General features: G+C 32.9%; 1 protein-coding gene across 1 annotated transcript; it reads right to left on the bottom strand.

Moving 5' to 3' along the window:
* Positions 1-3,358: 3,358 nt before the first annotated feature.
* LOC148300835 (neuropeptide Y receptor type 1-like) lies at positions 3,359-15,347 on the bottom strand. Its single transcript, XM_088274235.1, has 7 exons — positions 15,126-15,347; positions 14,101-14,416; positions 11,687-11,865; positions 8,046-8,189; positions 6,102-6,278; positions 5,148-5,309; positions 3,359-3,418 (listed from the first exon to the last, which is right to left on the bottom strand). The coding sequence occupies exons 1-7, from the start codon at positions 15,345-15,347 to the stop codon at positions 3,359-3,361; spliced, it is 1,260 nt and encodes a 419-aa protein (XP_088130361.1).
* Between the last annotated feature and the right edge of the window lie 5,862 nt (positions 15,348-21,209).

Genomic DNA, 21,209 nt, shown 5'->3' on the forward strand with positions numbered 1-21,209 from the left:
CATGTTCAATAAATAATACAATAATTTTTAAATATCAAATTTTATTTTTAGTGTACACTATATTCAAAAAAGTATTACCATAGTACAAAAATTACTAAGATACTTTTGTACAAATATGCATCCTTCAAATGAGGAAAATGTTCATTATTTGCTCTTTAATTTATACAAGTTGGCACAAAATTAATCACCTAATCGAAAGATGTTATAATTTTTGCAAATGGCCTCGTACGTCAATCATATTTGACATTTCGCTCACTCCTTTCAAGAACGTCATAAATCAAAAACTGTCAATTTTCAGTTGTGCATGTTTTCGGAGTGCCCAGAAAATGTACTATATCCCACCAAAAGAGGCATATTTTTAACTTAATATTTACCCGCTACAGAGCGGAAAGTGTGGTTTTTGCATTTCGAGGAAAATGTATTGTTTAATAATTTTTTTTAATAAATTGAATATTTTTCAAATGGAGAAAAAACGTTCAGGTTTTATCAAAAAAGATCTGTTACACAGTAAAAAGTTCAAGAGTGGATTGATATTTATTTTTAATACATTGTATTATATTTTTAAACTTTAATAACGTTCTCCTGAAAAATCTGGTTTTGTAAAGGAGTGAGCGATTTGTGTAGGTACTAGAGAGCTGCAGTATACAAACAGATTGATAAAACGGGCACAAATGTGTATCAACACTGGTGGCATCCACATGACGGATATCATCTTTTCAACTTAACAGAAAAAAAAATAAGGTCTAAATAAAGATCTTCATCATTAAAAAAAAATTATTTAGTGAAAAGTTTAAAAAAAAAAAATTAGAAAATTAATTTTGCGCCACCCTAAATTTGTTTGTATACTGCAGCTTGTTCACAATTGTCAAAAATTATTGACGTATGACGCTATTTGAAAAAATTAAAACATCTTCTGATGGAGTGGTTAATTTTTTGCCATACTCTATTTAATCTTAACCCTTTGGATGCGTAAATCGACTAAAGTCACCAGAATTTTTTTCTCCTTTGGACGCGAAAATCGACTATAGTCCATGGCTTGTAAAAGCCATGAACGTGGCTTAAACAAATAAAAGGAATTTTGTGGAATACTTTTTTTTGTGGAAAATTTGCATTTTTCAAATCAACTTTCATTTTTTGCTTAACGCGTTCAAAGGGTTAATACCATGTATTTTCTTAATTAATAATACAATATATCATAATATAAACTGTAATTTACACAACATTGTATATTATAACTATTTTGATAAGTACAATTGTATACCTAGTATGTATCGTAATAGTACAATGTACGTAAATAATATAATAATGCGTTTAAATAAAATGTTTTTTTCTCGTAAATATAATACATATTTTACTTTAATTCTCTTATGTATATATGTTGCCAATCGTCGTTCATTGATGTTCCAATTCATTACTCTGAATGCCTAACAAATAACCTAGCAAAACTTAAAATTATTTAACGCACGTTTTCTTCAAATCTCATTCCAATATCAATTTCATTCAATAATTCTACTTAAAATAATACTACCAAACTTGTCTAAGTACAAGTTTTTTTTTTAAGAGAAATATTTATGTTTTTATTATTTACAAAAATATTTCAAGCTCATACTATTTCTGTGAACCTATGTGGCCAATTTTTAAAAATAGGTATCAAATTGTGGTAGAGTGGGTTCGAACCCAGAAACTCTGACTCGAGAGTCTACTAACCACGGGACCACGACCCAACACTGAAAATTATTTTAAATTCAATTTCATTTAAATTCATTTTAAATTATTGAACTCTAATAGTTTGTATCCGAACCTTATGAATAAATATTTATGTATATTACGTTGATTCTTAAAATGTTACTGTTTTTATCCCATGTGAGAAATCGTAGTGATGTTTAAACATAGGTGGAATGGTTAAAAATGGCCCAGCATTCATCAAGTCGCTACTTAATTTCCTCTTAAACCAGGTAACATTTTACGTATTTTTTTTTCTTACAATACCGTTTATGCATTGAATAAACAAGTTTTTCTTCAAAATAATTATATAGTTTTTAATAGAAAAGGCTTATTGAAAGGTAAGAAGTTAAAAAATTTATAAAAATATTTTTTCTAAGCATGTTCTAAAAAACAAAAAAAAATCAAATACACATTCTTTAAAAAAAATCGGGCGTGAACAAACATGTGACCTCTCCAGTAGTCTTTGGTGGAATGAATTCTGTGCCTGCGAATATCCCCCTATTTAATAAACAAACAAATAATAATAAAAAATTAAATAAAACATAACGATATTTGGATGTAAACTATTTATATATGAAGATTGTCTTGTGGAAGAGGTGTGATTTTACTTGATCCAATTATAGGCGATCCAAGTTTATTGTTGATAGACGATTTTGTGTAGTTCCTATTATCATTATTTGATATTGATAATTTTCTACCATTAGTCCAAAATCGACACCAAGACTTCTTCTTTTTATACGACTTATTTTTTATTTCGAGTGGCTTCGTTTTTATTTGCTCTTCTTTCTGCAACAATTTTTTTTAAAATTAATATTTAATAAATAAAATAGGATTTTCTGTTTAGTTAACATAATTTCATGTCAACCCGTATATTATCCTTTTTCTGGGGTTTTGGCCATCGTTACAGGAGGCATCTCAGAGTGCTATGGTGCTGACGATTGAAAACTTAAATGTAATAAATATTTTTTTGTATATCCTAACCATAACGGTGGCCAAAACTATGAGAAGAGGAAATAATACACGGATTATGTATGTTCTGCAAATAAAATTTTATTAAAATTACTTATTTCTTTATAATTAAAATATAAATCTAGTGGAAAGTTCTAATCTATTTATAAAAAAAAACAGATTTTTGAAATTCGAAATATTGCATAAAACTATAAGAAAAAATGTTTATTTTTTTAATTAATAAACATTTATTGGAAACATTTTTTTCTTCTCAAAAAGTTTTTGTAAAGCACTAAAATGTACCAAAAAGAGTCATAGTACCAAAACGACGCACAGTGGGGTATATTGGCGATCTGGGCGGCCAATATTATTTTTCGTTCTAAATCGATTCCAAATATGCCTTTTGACTAATTCATTGTATTATATGGAGATATTTTTTACTTATCAGTAAAAAAAATATATATATTTTTTTTTAATAAATGCAAATCGTAGTAAATAATTTAAAAAATATTAGTCCGAGAAAGATGGCCATGGTTCCTCGTCCGGACACAGTTCTTCTTCCGCTTTTGATGTAAGCGATTTCTTCATTTGTTATTTTTTTTTGTTTTCTTTATAAATCGTATTCTTATTGGACGACAATAACGTGGTGAAGAAGGAATTGGGTTTTGCCAAATAACCTTATTATTCAAGGAACAAATAAGTTGTAGGGGCACAAACGAACTCTGAAATATGTTTGCATCGGAGTCTGCATCATTTAAAAATGTTTGTTTATATTGAGCTTGTTGTGCTCCATCACAACCCCACTTGCACATTTAAACTAATGTTTCTCTTTCTTTTTTATTTAAATTTTGTAAACATTCTTCTAAATGTGTCAATAGTCGCGTGGTAGTGTGATCCATTAAACTCTGTAGGTTTACTTCGGCACAAGTTTCAGTTACTCTGTAAGCTTTCTTAGCAGGGTAACACTCGAGTTTTGCTTTTTGTAAGATACTGTAACACGGGTATAGTTTTTTATGAGAACTCCTTACTATTTCATATTGCCTTCTCGAAAGATCGGCTTCAACAAAAATAGATAAAGCCTGTGATGGAGTCAATTGCGTTATCCGGGTATTTTTTTGCTGGCAACGAGAATACGCTTTCTTATATTTGGTAGCACGCTTAGGTGTACAGATAATTTCTTTCAACACCAAAGAAGCATCTCTCATCCCGCTTTCTCCTAACTTTAACCGAGTAGCATGGGTGAGTACATCTAATTCAATATGTTTGCGCAAATCTTCAGTTTTCCTTCTTTTGCTTCTCTGACTTGATTCACCAAACGACTTTGATGGTCGTCCTGATCGATTCATTACCCAAGGAATTGTAAAAGTTCCGTCGAGCCAATTTTCATTTTTTATCAAGAAAGTTTCCTCCTTTCTGAGTGCATTAGTCTATCTTCGTTTCATTTCAGACTTGAAATGCGAAAAATCGTTTCTAATTTTCATTGCACACTCGTCAAAAAAATTATCTAATTGTAAAAGGTACTTTTGCAAGCATTCTAATTTTTCATTAATTTTATTAGCATTTTGTTGCTGCATGATAATAAATAACTGTTTTCTAGTCATTATTCTAACATCTACTGGTCCAAAAATAAAAATGTAACAATTTAAAGATAAAAAACTGTACGTAGTTCAGTTTTCATTATTGTGCTGACTCATCTTAAAAGAGCGATTTCTTGCAAAAGAGCAAAATTCTGCAAAAAAAATTTCAATTTATATAAAGAAAGAGGGCTAAGCTATTTGATACAATCAAAATTATAGCCGGATAACACTCGGAAGCACAACTAAATATCCTTTATTTAAAAAAAAAATGAAGGAAAAATCCATTTAAAGGCACTTATTTAAATTAGTTTTTTTTTAGTAAATATGTTAGCTATTGCAACTTAAATCTATGTACAATACACTATCTTACCTGCTTGATCACAATCCATTATTAAATTGTATACGTGTAATACAAAAAAATAATAATAATCACTGAAATGTTTGCGTACTAAACGAACAGCGAAAGAGAAACACGTGCACTCACAATAACAACAACTTTGCGACTGACCATTAGACACGTGAGATGTGCGTGGGGGGGATACAATTATTGCATGTCATCAACAAAATACTCTATTTCATGTTGATATATTTTTCATACACCTGCGACAATGTTTTTAAAAGTGACTTTTGGCCGCCCAGATCGCTAATATACCCCACTGTGCGACGTTCGAATTAGTAGTATCTGAATAATAAATTATTTAAAGAGAAGAGTAGAATTGCTGAATGTTACACGTGTGTAAATTGATTACTTAACACCCAGCCTATGACGGTCGTAAGCCCTGTAAATGCCCAGACTTCCATATTCTTCTTGATTTATGTTAAGATTTCAAAAAATAATGTTAAAAAATTATGGCTTATCAAATAACGTGTATTTTGATATAAAGTCCTCGAACTCACCGTGTGTTTGCTACTTTTGCTCAACCATCTGTACAGGGGAGTCAAACCCAAAGCTTTCCTGTAGCTTTCGTTTGTTAATCCGTATATTATAGGATTTATGGCGCAGTTTAAGTAAATCAAGTAATGTGATATGAACCATAATATTTGAAAACTAGAGTCGACCTGAAAATAAGACACATGTTTTTTCATTAATAAATTGTGGTTTGTTTTTGTAAATCCACGAATAATCTAAAAAAACTTAATGCAATTAGCAATGCTAATCGTGACACCGTATCTTTTGAAACTAAGGATTGCATTCCGGATTATTCTGATTTGATAATTTAAATGTTATTTCAATTCATTATTTTTAGTAAATGAAAGCATTTCACAAGCTAACAATCGAATGAAAGCAATTCAGTCTATGTTTTTCCGAGTGAAATATTAATTTACTGATGGTGTTTAATTCATTACATATATATAGATTAGGAACGTGGTTAATTTAAAAACATAACATAATAACAGTAATGTGAAAAATTGAGAATTAACTTTGTGATTCTCAATTTTTTAATTAAAAATGTAGATATTTATGTTGATTTTAAAACAAAGTTACGTTTTAATTATAATTTTAAAATACTCTATTTACTCATTTCAAGGGTTTTTGAAACGTTGCTCCCTAATTATTATAATCAGTGAAGTACATTTTTTTCTATACTTTCTATATAAGCGTTCATTATTTTATATTAAAATGCCAAGAAAACGTGATTTGAGTGAAACTGAGCGTTCTCAAATAATTTTATTGAATTAAGAAGGGTAAACCCAGGTTCACATAACTTTAAAACAAGTAATGCTCCCGGTGTGCGGTCCAAATAACAGTTAAAAGATTTTTTAATCTTGTTCTTATAAAAACTTGGTTCAGATTTGAAATTCTTACTTCTTACTTATGAAATTAGCCAAATATCCACGTAGACATCTTACCCAATCAACATTAAAGGACTTCAGCTGATAATTCCTCACAAAGACCATTACGGTGAACGGCAGCCGACACACGATGAAGGTGATCAGAATAACGAAGATGGTTCTGGCAACTCTCGTTTTGTAGCTGACTGATATGGGATGCTCTCGACGGAGGATCTGCTGTTCGTAACGTTCTAACTGCACAAATAAATAAATAATTATATTAAACATTTAAAGCACTGAATTTGTGATTTCGGATTTCATAAATTATAAAAATAAAATTGTCTTATTCTTCTTTATTTAGGACTATGCCCTGTTAATCTCCGGTCCACTCCTAGGAGGTAGAAGACCAGCTGTCTCTCCATCCTTTAGGTGGTCTTCTTGGGGGCCTGTTACCTCTAATGCTGCTGTCTGGTGTTTTTCTCACCACTCGATCCGTGCTTGCTCTTCCCAGAAACGATTTCTCCATGATTTCTCCAGAAACGTCTTCTCTCTTTTCCCCATCGCACATTGACATTGCAGATTTTTCTTATTTCAGAGTTTCTTAATCTGTCGCAGTGTTAGGCCTGTAATGGGTCGTAGAGTCTTCATTTCGGTGATTCTAAGAAAGCTTTTCGTTCTCGCGGTGTCAGCTCTTGTTTCTGTGCCGTATGTCATGATCGTTCTTATGCGGGTCTTATAAATTCTCACCTTACTCTCTTTCAGAATGTGCTTATTTCAAAATAAATTGCAAGTTGTTAATTATTTTTCTATCTTAATGTAAGGCCAGCGACGCTACTTTTCATTTATACGGATTTGAGACATGTCATCCTATACGCGTCCAGAGCAGCCGTATACATACTCAGCTTTTAGGATAAATAGTGGTTTGAAGAACGAGGAAATACGAATACACCCATAGGTCACAACTTTCGCCAAGAAAAGGCGATTCAGTTGGCTAGGCCATGTGTGTGTGTAAAGTGCATAGATAGTTTTGAATATTAACTAGTCCGAAGCATGAAGTCTATTGCTGATATAATAGGATGTATAGCAACACGAAGTAATAAAATAATTCATTAGTCAAAACCACAGATAATTCAGGATCATTCACAGATACTTAATCATAGATAATAAAAAATCGCAACTTATCGTTGTAATTAATATTACGTTGGGTGGTATACTATACAAAACAAACAATGAATCCTGAATGGCGGTCAGCCATAATAGATAAGATAATGTAAGTCTAAAAGTAAGTACCATGATAATGAAATTTTTCTCCCTGTAAAAGAGGATCAAAATAACTTTTTTTATAGATTTTTTTCCATATTTATATCTTTTATAATATAAACAAACATAATACTAGGTCTTCTTCAAAGATGTTACTTATCAACAAATGTTAAAGGAATATTTCAATACAATTTTTTTTTTAATTCCCTCATAATAATTTATATTATTATGAGGGGTAAATTTCAAAAATTAATTGCAATAACATTTTTTTAAACAATTATCTATATTCTACATAATATAGTATATTATGTGGAATATTACTATGCTTATGCTACAGGTGGCACAAAATTAAGTACCCTATCGGAACATGTTATAATTATAGCCAGTCATATTTGAAATTTGTGAACTAGACAGCTGCAGTATACAAACAGATTGATAAAACGGAAACAAATGTAAATCAACACTGGCGATAGTCACATGACGGATATCATCTTTTCCATTAACAGAAGAAGAAAAATATGATCCAGGTAAAGATTATCATGACCATTTTTTTTTAATTTATTTAAATATAATTTATTTGTATACTACAGCTGTCTAGTTCTCAAATATCAAATATGATTAACGTATGATTAAAATATGATGACGCCATTTGCAAAAAATATTACATCTTCCGATAGGGTGATGAATTTTGCGTCACCCTGTAGTATATAGACAATTGTTTTTACAGAAATTTTCCCTCATAATAATTTTAAAAATACCTACTTTCCAAAATATGGCCGAGTAACAGATGGTCATGATAGTAAGTGGAAGCCACACCAATATGAAGAGCAAGACGTGCCAGTATATGGGGAGGATGTCTATATTCTCGGAGCAGAAAGTTTCCAGGAAATTTTTCCACTGCCTTTCCTATAATGAAACAACAAAATAAAAATATCTTCTCTGCCAAAGTTTATCACACAGCTTCAATAGTATGCCAACAGTCACTTACTTTGCGATTTTACATTTCATATCTTACATAATAGCTTCGGTGTCGACTTTACAATTAATACAATAAGGACGGGAAAGGTATTTTTACCCGTTCGGTCGATTGATGCTTAAAAATGCTCCTTTCCAAGTAAAAGATGAAGGAATTTCAATCATTTGTATCAATCTCTTTATTAGCTATAGTACATAATTATTGATTTCCGTTGTCAGCAGTCCGCAAACGTAAAAATCACCCGTCCTAAGTGTGTTTAGTTACGCAGGTTTGTCACTTCCGATTTGACGTTTTATAAACCAAATTGGACGCCTTACATATCAAATTAGACGTTCAATACATTTAATAGGACGTTTTACAAAACAAATTGGACGTTTAATTGTACATTATAAAAAAGTTAGATTTTTTTAAAAATATATTCAAAGTAGTAGTCATGATTCAATGTGGTATTGAAAATGTCTGAAAACTTCAATACACATCGCCCGCACATACTATGACAGCGCGCCACGCAGGCTTGCCAACTTGACGACTATCGCACTTGGTAGTATTGAGAATAAAATATGTGTCCAGGTATTCATGACGGTATATATGCTTTCTATTTATAAAAATACGTTCTAGCTTTTTTTATAAAATACAATATTTTTTTTCCAATTAAAAGTTAAAAACCTGTAATAAGGTATTTTGGTATGTCATAACCATTACCTCCGTAGTGTAATGGTCAGCACGCTCTGCTACCGTTCTGGAGGTGCCGGGTCCGGGGATCAAATAAATATAAGTGATTTTTTCACTCTAATATTTATTCAATATTACCCTGGACTGGTACCTGAAGCAGAGGGCTTCGTGCGTTACCTTTCACCTTTCATAATATAACACTGCATTTATATGATGCAGTGCCCTATGCATCATCAGGGTACATATATATCGCTCACTCCTTTCAACATCGTCATATATTAAAAATCGTCAATTTTCAGTTGTTCATGTTTTCGGAATGCCAAGAAAATGTACTTTATCCCAGCAAAAGCGGCATATTTTTAACTTAATATGTACCCGCTATAGGGCAGAAAGTGTTGTTTTCGCATTTTGAAGAAAACGTATTGTTTAATTATTTTTTTAAACATACTTTAAAAAATTCAAATGGTGAAAAAACCTTCAGGTTTTACCTAAAAAGGTCTGTTGCACAGTAAAAAGTTCAATAAGTGGCTTGATATTTACTTTTAATGCATTTTATTTTATTCTTAAACTTTAAACGATCTCCTAAAAAACAAGTTTTTTGATATATGATGTTGTTGAAAGGAGTGAGTGATATATAAATATATATATATATATATATATATATATATATATATATATATATATATATATATATATATATATATATATATACAGTATCTACTCAATGAATTAGGGCCACGCAGAATTTCACGCAATTTCTCAATTCAAACAGGAATAACTCAGAGAAAACCTTAAATAAAACAACATTGAATTTTATTTACACATGAACACTTTATTACGCTTAAATTATGCATATATTTTCATATGAATATGGTTAGTATTTAGTATTTCCACCTTTGGCAGAAATAACTGCCTCAATTCTTTTTGGCATACTTAAAATGCACTGTTTTATTATGTTTTTTATTTCTTCGTCTTCTGACCAATTTTTTTGAATATTTTTTTTTTGACAGTCTACTGTCGGATTTGGAAATGAGTAAACCTTATTTTTTAACATGCTCCATACGTTTTCTATAGGATTAAGGTCCGGAGAATTTCCAGGCCAGGGGAGCAAAGGCAGATTTTTGTTAGACAAAATTTTTATTATTGATTTAGCCCGGTGGCAAGGTGCCCCATCCTGCATGAAGGTGTATGGACCTTCTGTTGGGTCGAGTGTATGGTAGAAGGGCAATAAAATTCGTTCGAGGACCTGCTTATAGGAATTTTGGTTCATTGTTCCTTCCACGAAAAACAACGGCCCAAGTAAATTGTTAATAATACATGACCATATCATTGTTGCAGGGGGGTGTTTGATAACTTTTACCACACAGGCCTCATTGTAACGTTCCATTGGTGCTCTCCTGACGAATCGACGGCTCTCTGTCACGGCTTCTAACCGGCACTCATCACTAAAGATGACCTGAAAAATAATGAAAATTTAAGTTTAATTCAAATATATAAGTTTATTTACTAAAATGATATGTTGAAAATTCAATTTAAATAAATACCTTTTTCCAATCATCTACCGAGTAATTTCGATGTAGCCTGGCCCATTTTAATCGATCCGCTTTCATTCGTGGTGTCAATTTTGGTACTTTTACAGGGCGCCTGCATTTCAGATTTACTTCGTAAAGACGTCGCCTCAGTGTTGATACCGATATATTTATACCCTCTTCTTCCAATTTTATTTTTAATGTTTTAACTGATGCACTACGGTTTTTTAACGCACTTTGAACGATTTTTCGATCAGTCCTCGGTGTTGATTTTCTAATCCTACGACAGTTCTTTCGCCGATTGCTGGAGGCGGGTGACTGATTTTTTATTGATTTTGAAATTCTGTCCACTGTTTGATGAGAAACGTTTTCTTTTTTTGAAATTTCTCTATTAGATAGTATTCCTAATTTCAGTAGCACTATAACACTAGACTTTTTTTCCTCAGAAATGTCTTTACTTTTTCCCATTTTGTCTTTTTCAAAAAAAACACTTGTGTTTACAAAAAAAAATTATACTTTATGAACTAAAATTAAAAATTAAGTTTTTTTCACAAGACACGATAACTATATAACCTCTCTGAACAAAACAATAACCAGAACTCAAGAAACTTCACTAATAAATAAGATAGGACTAATTTTTGAACTTTCAACTATCTGTCTACCTGTGCTAATTAGGGACCTTTCTCAGAAAAAGGGTTTTAAATTTTGTAAAGGCTTAAATAATCCAGGTATATTTTACATATTATTGAAGGTAATATACATGATATTAGATGTCGATAGAAAACTTAAAGTATTTATGTAAAATAAATATAATAATCCAAAAGATTTCAGAGTATTCAAAAAAATAATGGGTGGCCCTAATTCATTGAGTAGATACTGTATATATGTATTTATATATATATATATATATATATATATATATATATATATATATATATATATATATATATATATATATATATATATATATATATTTATATATATATATATAAACATATATATATATATATATATATATATATATATATATATATATATATATATATATATATATATATAAATATATATAGAAATATATAGAAATATATATATCTAATTATTGGTTGTTAATATTTATCATGCATCATGTTATCTTTCCATTGCATAAAGGAGAACCAATTTCCATTTTATGTAGGTTCAATATAGCCAATGAACTTAATCTGAAATAATTCACAGTAATTGATTACGTTGTAAGTCCTCCAAACAGAGAGCGGGGTGGCGAATACGATTCCTATCACCCAGGAGCCCAGAGCCAGGCGCAGCGCCACGCGTCTGGAGAGGCGAGCCTCTTGCGGGAGGACTATGGCGGTCAGACGGTCGTACGATATCACGCACAGGTTCATCACGCTGGTTATCAGTAGAGATCCTGCAGATCACAATACAAAGAATACAATCAATAATAAATTTACTGGTCAAATTGTGGAGGTCCTCACTAAAACGTTACATTTCCTTTATAAATGATTTTTACACGTTGATTGCTGATCACGCGAATACGCGTGATCCGGCTCGTCAGCCGATGACCGATCACGCGTTACCACGTGATTAATATTAACATTATGTTAAACCTACTTATGCTATATTAAAACTTAAAATAATATTAATAAAACAGTTTCTGCTCAATATAAAGCTTCTTTTCATCTCACCAATAGATGTCTCTAGTAAAGTTCTAGTGATTCAAGAACAATGTTTCAAAATTGGTTTTTATATTTAGAACTTCCAAGAATTTGAGTAGTGTGGTTGTCAATAATGGGTAGAATTGGTGAATGTTACACGTGTGTAAAGTGATCACTTAAACCAGCATATGACGGTCGTCAGCCCCGTAAATGCCCAGACTTCCATATTCTTCTTCATCTTTGATGAGATGTCAAAAAATAAAACTAAAGACACACTTTACAAAGTTTTATAAACACAGTTAAAAAATATAATTTACAGAAAAATATAGTTTACAATATAGTTTATAATATAGTTTACAGAAAAATAATAATTTGACCATCTCCTGAAATCCAGCTTTTCAGGTCGGCAAACCACGCGTTATAAATCAGGAATTCTAGCTTGTAAAATTATTACGTTTTCGTGCGATTTAATGATTTAAATTGATTTAACACAGGATTGGTAACGTTTTGTCGCAACTTTTTTATTAAGATTTCGATAAAATACACCAAACAGGATAGATTTGCATTCAAATGAATTTTTGTGCCATTGCAATATTTAAATGTATTTTTTTGGTGAGAACCTCCACCAAAAAAAATGATGTTTCGGAGCGTTTCTCAAGTATGTTAAAAAAATGACATACAAATGAAAGAGTCTCTGCTTTATAAAAGCATTCCATTAAATTCAATTTATTTAATAATAATTAATACTAACTTACATTACAAACTAAAATTTAAAGCGTATACATTAAAACATAAATTAGAAAGTAAGCAAGAACACTTTTGTTAAAGATTAGAATCCCTCTTCGGAATACCCCCTCAGACAGATGGAACATATCAATATCCGGCATGATATTGTTCAGCATAGCGGTAGCTCTTCCTGCAGGCATAACCATCGGCAGGTTGGTCCTTTTTATAGGAATGTGAAACAGTTTTTGGTGAGGACCTCCACAGTTGTGACCACGATTTGCTGCATATCTCTCATTCCTCAAGTCATGCGGACGAATGTGGACGAATTTAAATATTTAGGTTTATGTATAGATAATAAGTTCAAATGGGATTCGCATATTATAAAACTCTGTGATCGTCTGCGGGCTATAGGGAGTACTTTTTATAAGTTGTACTTTATCCTGCCTAAACAGACCTTAAAGATTATTTACTGTTCTTTAGTAGAATCCATATTAAGATATGGAATTAAGTCTTGGGGACATTCGACGAAAACGAATTTTAAAATGGTTCAAAATCTGCAATATTCCATGATCAAAAAATTGTGCCCAGTCATATATATAATCAAAGGGACAATCCAATATTGATAGATAAACACTTACAATTACTGCCGGTACGTGGAATATTGTGGATGAGTACAACATCGTTGAACAACAAACTAGACAAAAATATGGAAATCCTTTAGTACACAACCATGATACACAATTTACACACAACGAAGGTTTGATAGTCCCTAGAATTAACAATAAATATGGGAGTCGAACACTGCAATATATCGTTCCGAACATTTTTAATTTGTTGCCGACGGATGTTAGAGGTCAAAATAAAATATGGAACAAAGGCAAAATAAAGGAATGATCAAGAGTGAATTTTATGAAAATTGTAAAATGTTTATATTCTTAATTTTTTATCTTTTTTGTGTGTATATTAGGTTAAAATCGTTAAAAACAATAAAAATGTATTAAAAAAGAACTCCACGGACAAGACACACAAGGTGGCTTGGTGGGTCTCTGCAAAAAAATGTTCTAAATATGCAAAAATTTTGATTTAAATAATATCAAAAGTATACAAATAAAAAAAAAAATTAAAAATTAACATTTTTTTTTAAAATGATACTTATATATTAATTAAACCATATCTGCTCCCTAGGTGGAGCATATGGAGTCCACAAACTGTCTCCAGACTTTTGTGTCTTTAACCAATATATAGCTTTGAGTGTGGCCGACCTGAAAGGAAGCCCTCCATCTTGCAGCCGACGGGGCCCAGCAGGTAGTTCTGGTAGAAGTGGTGCACGAGCAGCATCCAGGGGCAGAGCAGCAGCGTGGCCAGGTCGGCCAGGGCCATGCTGCCCACCAGCAGGTTGGTGGGCGTGCGCAGGCGCCGGGAGCGCGCCAGCAGCGCCAGCAGCACGAGGTTGGCCAGCGCGCCGCCCGCCACCACGGGCGCCACGGCGGCGCTCTTCACGGCCACCTCCCACGTGGGCAGCACAATCCACATCTCCGCGGGGAAATCGTACTGACTCAAGTCCAGGAAACTCAGATTCTGCCGGAGGGAGCCGTACATTCTATCACGATACTGCTATTTTTATGGTATTTTTGTATATAAATCTAAATAATATACGTATAACTAGGGTAGGTGAGTATACTTTTATGCGGTACCTTCCCAAAAAGAGACAAGCCCTTGTGCTTGGAGAGGGAGTTATCTTGTTTAGTTTTTTTATTGTATATATAGTCTGTGTATGTATATAATATTCGTAAAGTTTCATTTTAAGAGTGTTTGTGGCTTTTATATTTTTAATTTCTAAAGGGGAGCTGTTGAAATTTTTGAAATTTGAGGTAGGTATTCCAAACATTTGTGTAGTGTGGTTATCAATAAACTAACTAACTAACTAACCATCACGCCGTTTCCCCGCAGGGGTAGGCAGAGAGAATAGAACGCCACACCACTCTGTCTTTGCAAACATTCTTCGCCTCTTCCACGTTCATGCATCTCTTCATACATAAACCTGCCGATTGTTACGACTCCTAACCTGACCACTTTCAAGTATTTGGCATACCTGATCGTGTGGTTGTCAATCATGGGTAGAATTGGTGAATGTTACACGTGTGTAAAGTGATCACTTCACCAAGCTTAATTCATGTCGTAAGTGGCCCTGTAAATGCCCAGATTTCCATAATCTTGTTCATCTATGTCAAAAAATTAAAAATACATTGTATCGTATTTGAAAAATGGAATAAAAAATGAAGCTCACATCACTTCCGGTCATGGTGACATTGAATTCCATCTGATGCAGGGAGTTGCCGGCATCGAGCTCCTTGATGACGAAAGAAGTGATGGAGTCGTTGCTGCAGTTATTCTGCGCCTTGTTCCACGCATTGAGAGCCTCCTTTAACGAATTAAAGTAGAGGAACCTTGATTGGTTGGAAACCGGACAATCCGTATGGTTTATGGGCGAAAACGAACTCAGACACATTCTGAGCCTTGTATGTAAATTACGCTAATATATCGAAAATAGTATGAAAAACATAAAAAGAGATGGTAAAAACTGATTTTCGTATTTTTCGCATGCTACGGGGTGCAAGCTCTACGAACCACTGATTATTACGCAGTATCTGATGAGTAGCGTTACGTTATCGTGTTTACATTTCTGGACTTGCTAAAGTTAGTAAGCTCTAGAGCAGTGGTTCTTAATCTGGGTTCGACCGAACCCCAGGGGTTCGGTGAGTCAGTCTCCAGGGTTCGGCGGAGGTCTAAACACACCAGACTTATTGTACGATATTATGAAGAATGATACGAAATACGTATATTCATTTATCCAATAGACACAGACAACAGATATCAACAATGAATACCTCGATGAAATCATTGAAATTCAGCTGAGCCAACAGCAATTCTTCAGAACAACAACGCTCTCAACGTTTTGGTATAAACAAATGGTAACGTACGCTGTTATTGTTAAGAAAGCTCTGGAGATTTTCACACCGTTTGTTACAACATATCTTGCGAGCAATCTTTTTTGAAGATGCTGGATATAAAAACGAAGAAAAGCAACAGACTTTCTTGCGAAAATGATATGTAGGTGGCACTTGCCAAGGTAAAGCCGCGCATTTCGCTCACTCCTTTCAAGAACGTCATAAATCAAAAATCGTCAATTTTCAGTTGTGCGTGTTTGTACTATATCCCAGCAAAAGCGGCATATTTTTAACTATGTATTTACCCGCTACAGGGCAGAAAGTGTTGTTTTTGCATTTTGAAGAAAAGGTTTTGTTTAATAATTTTTTTAAGTTTACTAAATATTTTTCAAATGGAGAAAAAACCTTCAGGATTTAGCTAAAAAGATCTGCTGCACTGTAAAAAGGCTTCAATAATTGGCTTGATATTTATTTTTAATACATTTTATTATATTTTTAAACTTTGAAAACGTTCTCCTGAAAAATCAAGTTATTTTTATTAATGACGTTCTTGAAAGGAGTGAGTGATTCCTGAACTGGTCTTTGAAATGCAACAGCAGAAGTCACACTGATTAGCAGTAAATATTCATTACTTTGTTTTTATGTAAAAATTATTTTAAAATGGTTTTGTTCTTTGTTTGCGTTTTGTTCATTTTGTGCACGTATGTGTATTTTATTTTTCCAATTAAGGGGTTTGGTGAATGCGCAAATGAAACTGGTGGGGTTCGGTACCTCCAACACGGTTAAGAACCACTGATCTGTACAGGTAGGGCAGAGATAATAACCTAATACATATATCCCTTTCGCCCACCGATACGGGAACGTGGGGGCTGAGATTTTGTTTGGAGAGATAATAACATTATTTCGTCAATAAATCAGTCAGTAATTTTGATTGGAAAATACAGCTGATAAAAATGTGGATTAACTACCAAGTAATTATCGTTTTTTTTGCCGCACCGTATACCGAACACAAAGGCAATGGCGGATCCCCTCAATATAAAACGGTCCTCCTTACCTCATCTTCACCTGATGGTGCATAGGGCACTGCATCAAATTGATACAATGTTAAGGCCTTACTCGCAATCGCAGTCAGCGTTCGGCAACGGAAGGAACCGCACATCATTTCACGCCCGATTTTTTAGAATATCTATGTGTACATTGGATTTTTTTGTTTGTTTTTTAGAATACATATTGAAAAAATATTTTTATAATTTTAACTCCTCGCTATTCAATAATTCTTTTTTTTCAAAACCATATAAGTCAAAGTCAAACATATTTTTTCAATACAAAAACGATGTTTTAAGAGAGAGAAAAAATAGTAAAATAAAATATTACCCTGGGTGTAAAGATAGTTAAGTTGCTATTTAACGTATGTAGGGCTTTAAGTTGATCCTTAATGTTATGAAGGCAAGGTAGTCATTCACTTCAAGCGCCCTTGTGGTCATTTCCTAAGAAAACGGCGCTATGTAAATTGGCCATATTTACTATTATCATCAGACCATGGTAAAACAGGTTTTTCAATTCAAATTGAACGTATTTCAAACCAAATTGGACGCCTCAAAAATCTAATTGGACGTTTGACAAATCAAATCGGACGTGCAGCGTAACATAATAATATTATCAGAACGTTTTTAATTTTTGTTACATTTGACCGGATTTTATGTCCCTTATACCCGAGGTTCGTTAAATAGAGGTCCGTTATACCGAGGTTTTACTGTAGGTTTTCATTACGTGCATTATAATTATTAGAATATTTATAATTATTCCCATAGAACTGAGGTTATACAATACATACCATATTAATATCCGCAGCATATTATAAAATAATCAAACCTCACCAATGCGCCACACGCCTTTGAATTTTATCAGTCCATATGGTATCTCCATTAAAGGTCATTTTGGCATGTTTACCTTGCTCTCACGAATAAAAGCAGATAGACTCTATGAAAGTATGATCAACTTGTTTAGAGTAAACCTTTTCAATAAAGAATCAATGTTCTAGTTTATTAATATGCGCTTCTATGTACATTACTTCATTAATCTTTTAGTTCTTCTTCAAATGCATAGGGTACTGCATCATATAAACGCAGTATTATCTTGATCAGTCATCTCAGGATGTCTGAAAAATTATATTTGGAAAAACCCTCACATGAAGATTGGCAACAAAATCTAAATACACAAAACTTGTGTGCGACCCATCATGACATATCGCTCACTCTTTTCAACAACGTCATATATCAAAAATTGTCAGTTTTCAGTTTTGCATGTTTTCGGAATGCCTAGAATATGTACTATATCCCAGCAAAAGCGGCATATTTTTAAAACTAACTAACTAACTAACTAACCATCACGCCGCTTCCCCGCAGGGGTAGGCAGAGAGAATAGAGCGCCACACCACTCTGTCCTTGCAAACATTCTTCGCCTCCTCCACGTTCATGCATCTCCTCATACATACCCGCCGATTGTTACGACTCCTAACCTGACCACTTTCAAGTATTTGGCATACCTGATCGTGCCATGTTTTTCTCGGTCTTCCTCTGCTTCTTTTCCTAATAACATTCGCCTCATAAATTTGTTTTACCGTTCTTTCCTCACTCATTCGTTCATATTTTTAACATAATATTTACCCGTTACAGGGCAAAAAGTGTTGTATTTGCATTTTGAAGAAAAGGTATTGTTTAATTATTTTCATATCCTAAATATTTTTCAAATGGTGAAAAAACATTCAGGTTTTACCCCCCTCCCTGGGAATCGAATCTGGGACCTCCAGAATGGTAGACGGGCATGCTAACCATTACACTACGGGGGCGGACATCTTTTAAAGAAAATTGATACTCATACAAGTACTAAATGATAAAAATAAAAATAAAATAATGTGAGCGTGTGCGTATCATAAAAGAATTTATAACCAAATCTACAATATTGTATCAATTTATAAAAATATTGATTGATACATTTTTATATGTATCAAATACAAACGTTTAATTTATCGTAAAAATTGTCAAGTTAAATCTACCCTAAATATCAAAAATAATAGGCAAATAATGTCATTTGGGAAGTATGGTTTCTAGGGATGGAAAGATTGTTAAAGGTATAGAAAATAGAGTGAATGCCAGGAACAGAGTGAATGGCGAAATCAGCTATAGTAAATAAAAACCTTTCAACGAAAGCTAAACTGGCAACGCACAATAGTCTTCATTCCAACCCTAATGTATGAAAGTGAAGCATGGAGTTGGCAGAAGAAGGATGAAAGTAGACTAAATGCAGTCTAAACCCGATCTCTTAGATGAATGAGCGGCAAAACGATGTATGATAGATGTTTGAATAGTGATATGTATAAGGAAAGAATGTAAGGGTGAGATAAGCAGTATTGATAAAATTAAGGAAGGTATGTTGAGATGGTTAGGGCAAGTGAATCGAATGAGTGAAAAAACAATGAAACAAATTTATGAGGCGAACGTGGTTGTTAATAGAAGCAGAGGAAGACGGAGGAAAACTTGACATGATCAAATATTTAAAAGTGGTCATGTCAGGAATAATCGGTGGTTATGTATGAAGAGATTCATGAATATGGAAGAGGCGAAGATTGTTTGCAAAAATGAAATGGTGTGGCATTCTATTCTCTCGGCCTACCGCTGCGGGGCGTGATGGTTTATTAGTTTTTTATTTAAATAATGTTTACCTCTCCTGGATTTTTAAAAATAGCTACAACCATACTTGGTTTATCTTTATTAGTTATAAGTAGGTACTTGTTCTGATTGTGTGAATATGTATTTTTATTATGTGCATGTAAGTAGGCACTTCTGTAGCCAATATTGATTAATGAAAATATACTACATTGATGTTTAATCTGCAATAGCCATTATCCTAACAGGAGCCAGAAACTTGTTTCGACTGCATAAAAAAAACATTGAAAATGAAGATATGCTCCTACAAATTCACATCGAATTACTACTAAATTTGTAATTTGGTTAATAACTTGTATATTAAATTTATATCTGCGCCAGCCTAATGTGAAAGTCAGAAAAGGAGGAATTATTTAATGTTTTTATAAGGATATTATGTACCAATCTCTTTTTTAAGGTCTAAAGTCTAAACTGTATGTTAAATATTACCCTGGATTGGTACATGAAGCGGAGGGCTGATCACCCTTCCTTTATGTGTTAACGATCAAGATAACACTGCGTTTATATGATGCAGTCCCCTATGCACTATTGAGTGCGGGTAAGGGTTAGAAAGAAAGAAAAAAAAACTGTATGTACACAATTATTAAATCCCGTCACCAGCGGTCCGCAGGCGTAAAAAAAACACCCGTCCAAAATGTGTCAAGACCTTAACAAAGAGATTGATACTGTTATATACAACATTTATATAAAAACATAATAGTATAATTCCTTCTTTTCTGCTTTTGAAATGAGTCCTGTGAAGGAGGTAAAAATACCCTTCCCGCCCTTAAGCATCAATCGACCAACCGGTTAGAAATACCTTTCCCGTCCAAAGTGTGTTTATGACAATGGTCGCCAATATAGTAAGAACACATTTTTCCTGCTTATTTCATCAGTTTGTGCTTTCAACTAATGGATTCCCCCTCACTCACATGGTCCATCAAATAAGGCTTTAAATACAAGAGAATTAAAAAAATTAAAAAAGGTTTTGTAATCTTTGGATTATTTTTTATTGGGAATTATTTACAGGTGTTTTTTTTTCTGTCTTATTTTACACATAGACATAAAAAATGAACAAGGATAGTTTTGGTGATGATAGCATTTCTATGAGTTGTTTCCACTTCTTGTCGAAAAGTGTGAAAAGGAAATAACATGTTAACACATTGTTGTCGGGACATATAAATCCCATATTAATTGTGCATAGGAAGCGGGTCACATATAAATAGGTTTTCTCGGAACCGTCCAGTTGGTTGTTTGCGGGGCACATATATATAATATATGGGTTTGAATGTAAGCGCAAAATACCACATCATAACTAATGATTCAAGTGACAACTTCAAATGGAAACATTACAATATTCAGGGTCAGGTCTGTCAACAGTATCATAAATATTGAAGCTCAATGGGGGTAGTCAAATTTAAGAAACTAAATAGCTTTCTTGGTTATTTAATTATTTTAGTAGATGATTGTCGTCTTGGGTGTAAGATTATTGTTTTATAGCGCTGGTTTAAATTCAATAAACCATGAGAGTGTAATATACATAGAGATCCGCCCGACAAGAATGTGTTAATATAGAAAAATGCTATCACCACCTCGGCTCTCCAAACTTAAAACACAGTAAGGGACACTTTTTTTGTACAACGTTTTTTTTGCATTTTTGGACTAAGTAGATTCTACTTAGTCCAAAAATGCAAAAAAACGTGCTACAAAAAAAAATTC

Source organism: Brachycentrus maculatus, unplaced genomic scaffold (genome assembly GCF_059751285.1).
Source record: "Brachycentrus maculatus isolate JH-2025_06_01 unplaced genomic scaffold, ASM5975128v1 h1tg000649l, whole genome shotgun sequence".
NCBI lineage: Eukaryota > Metazoa > Arthropoda > Insecta > Trichoptera > Brachycentridae > Brachycentrus > Brachycentrus maculatus.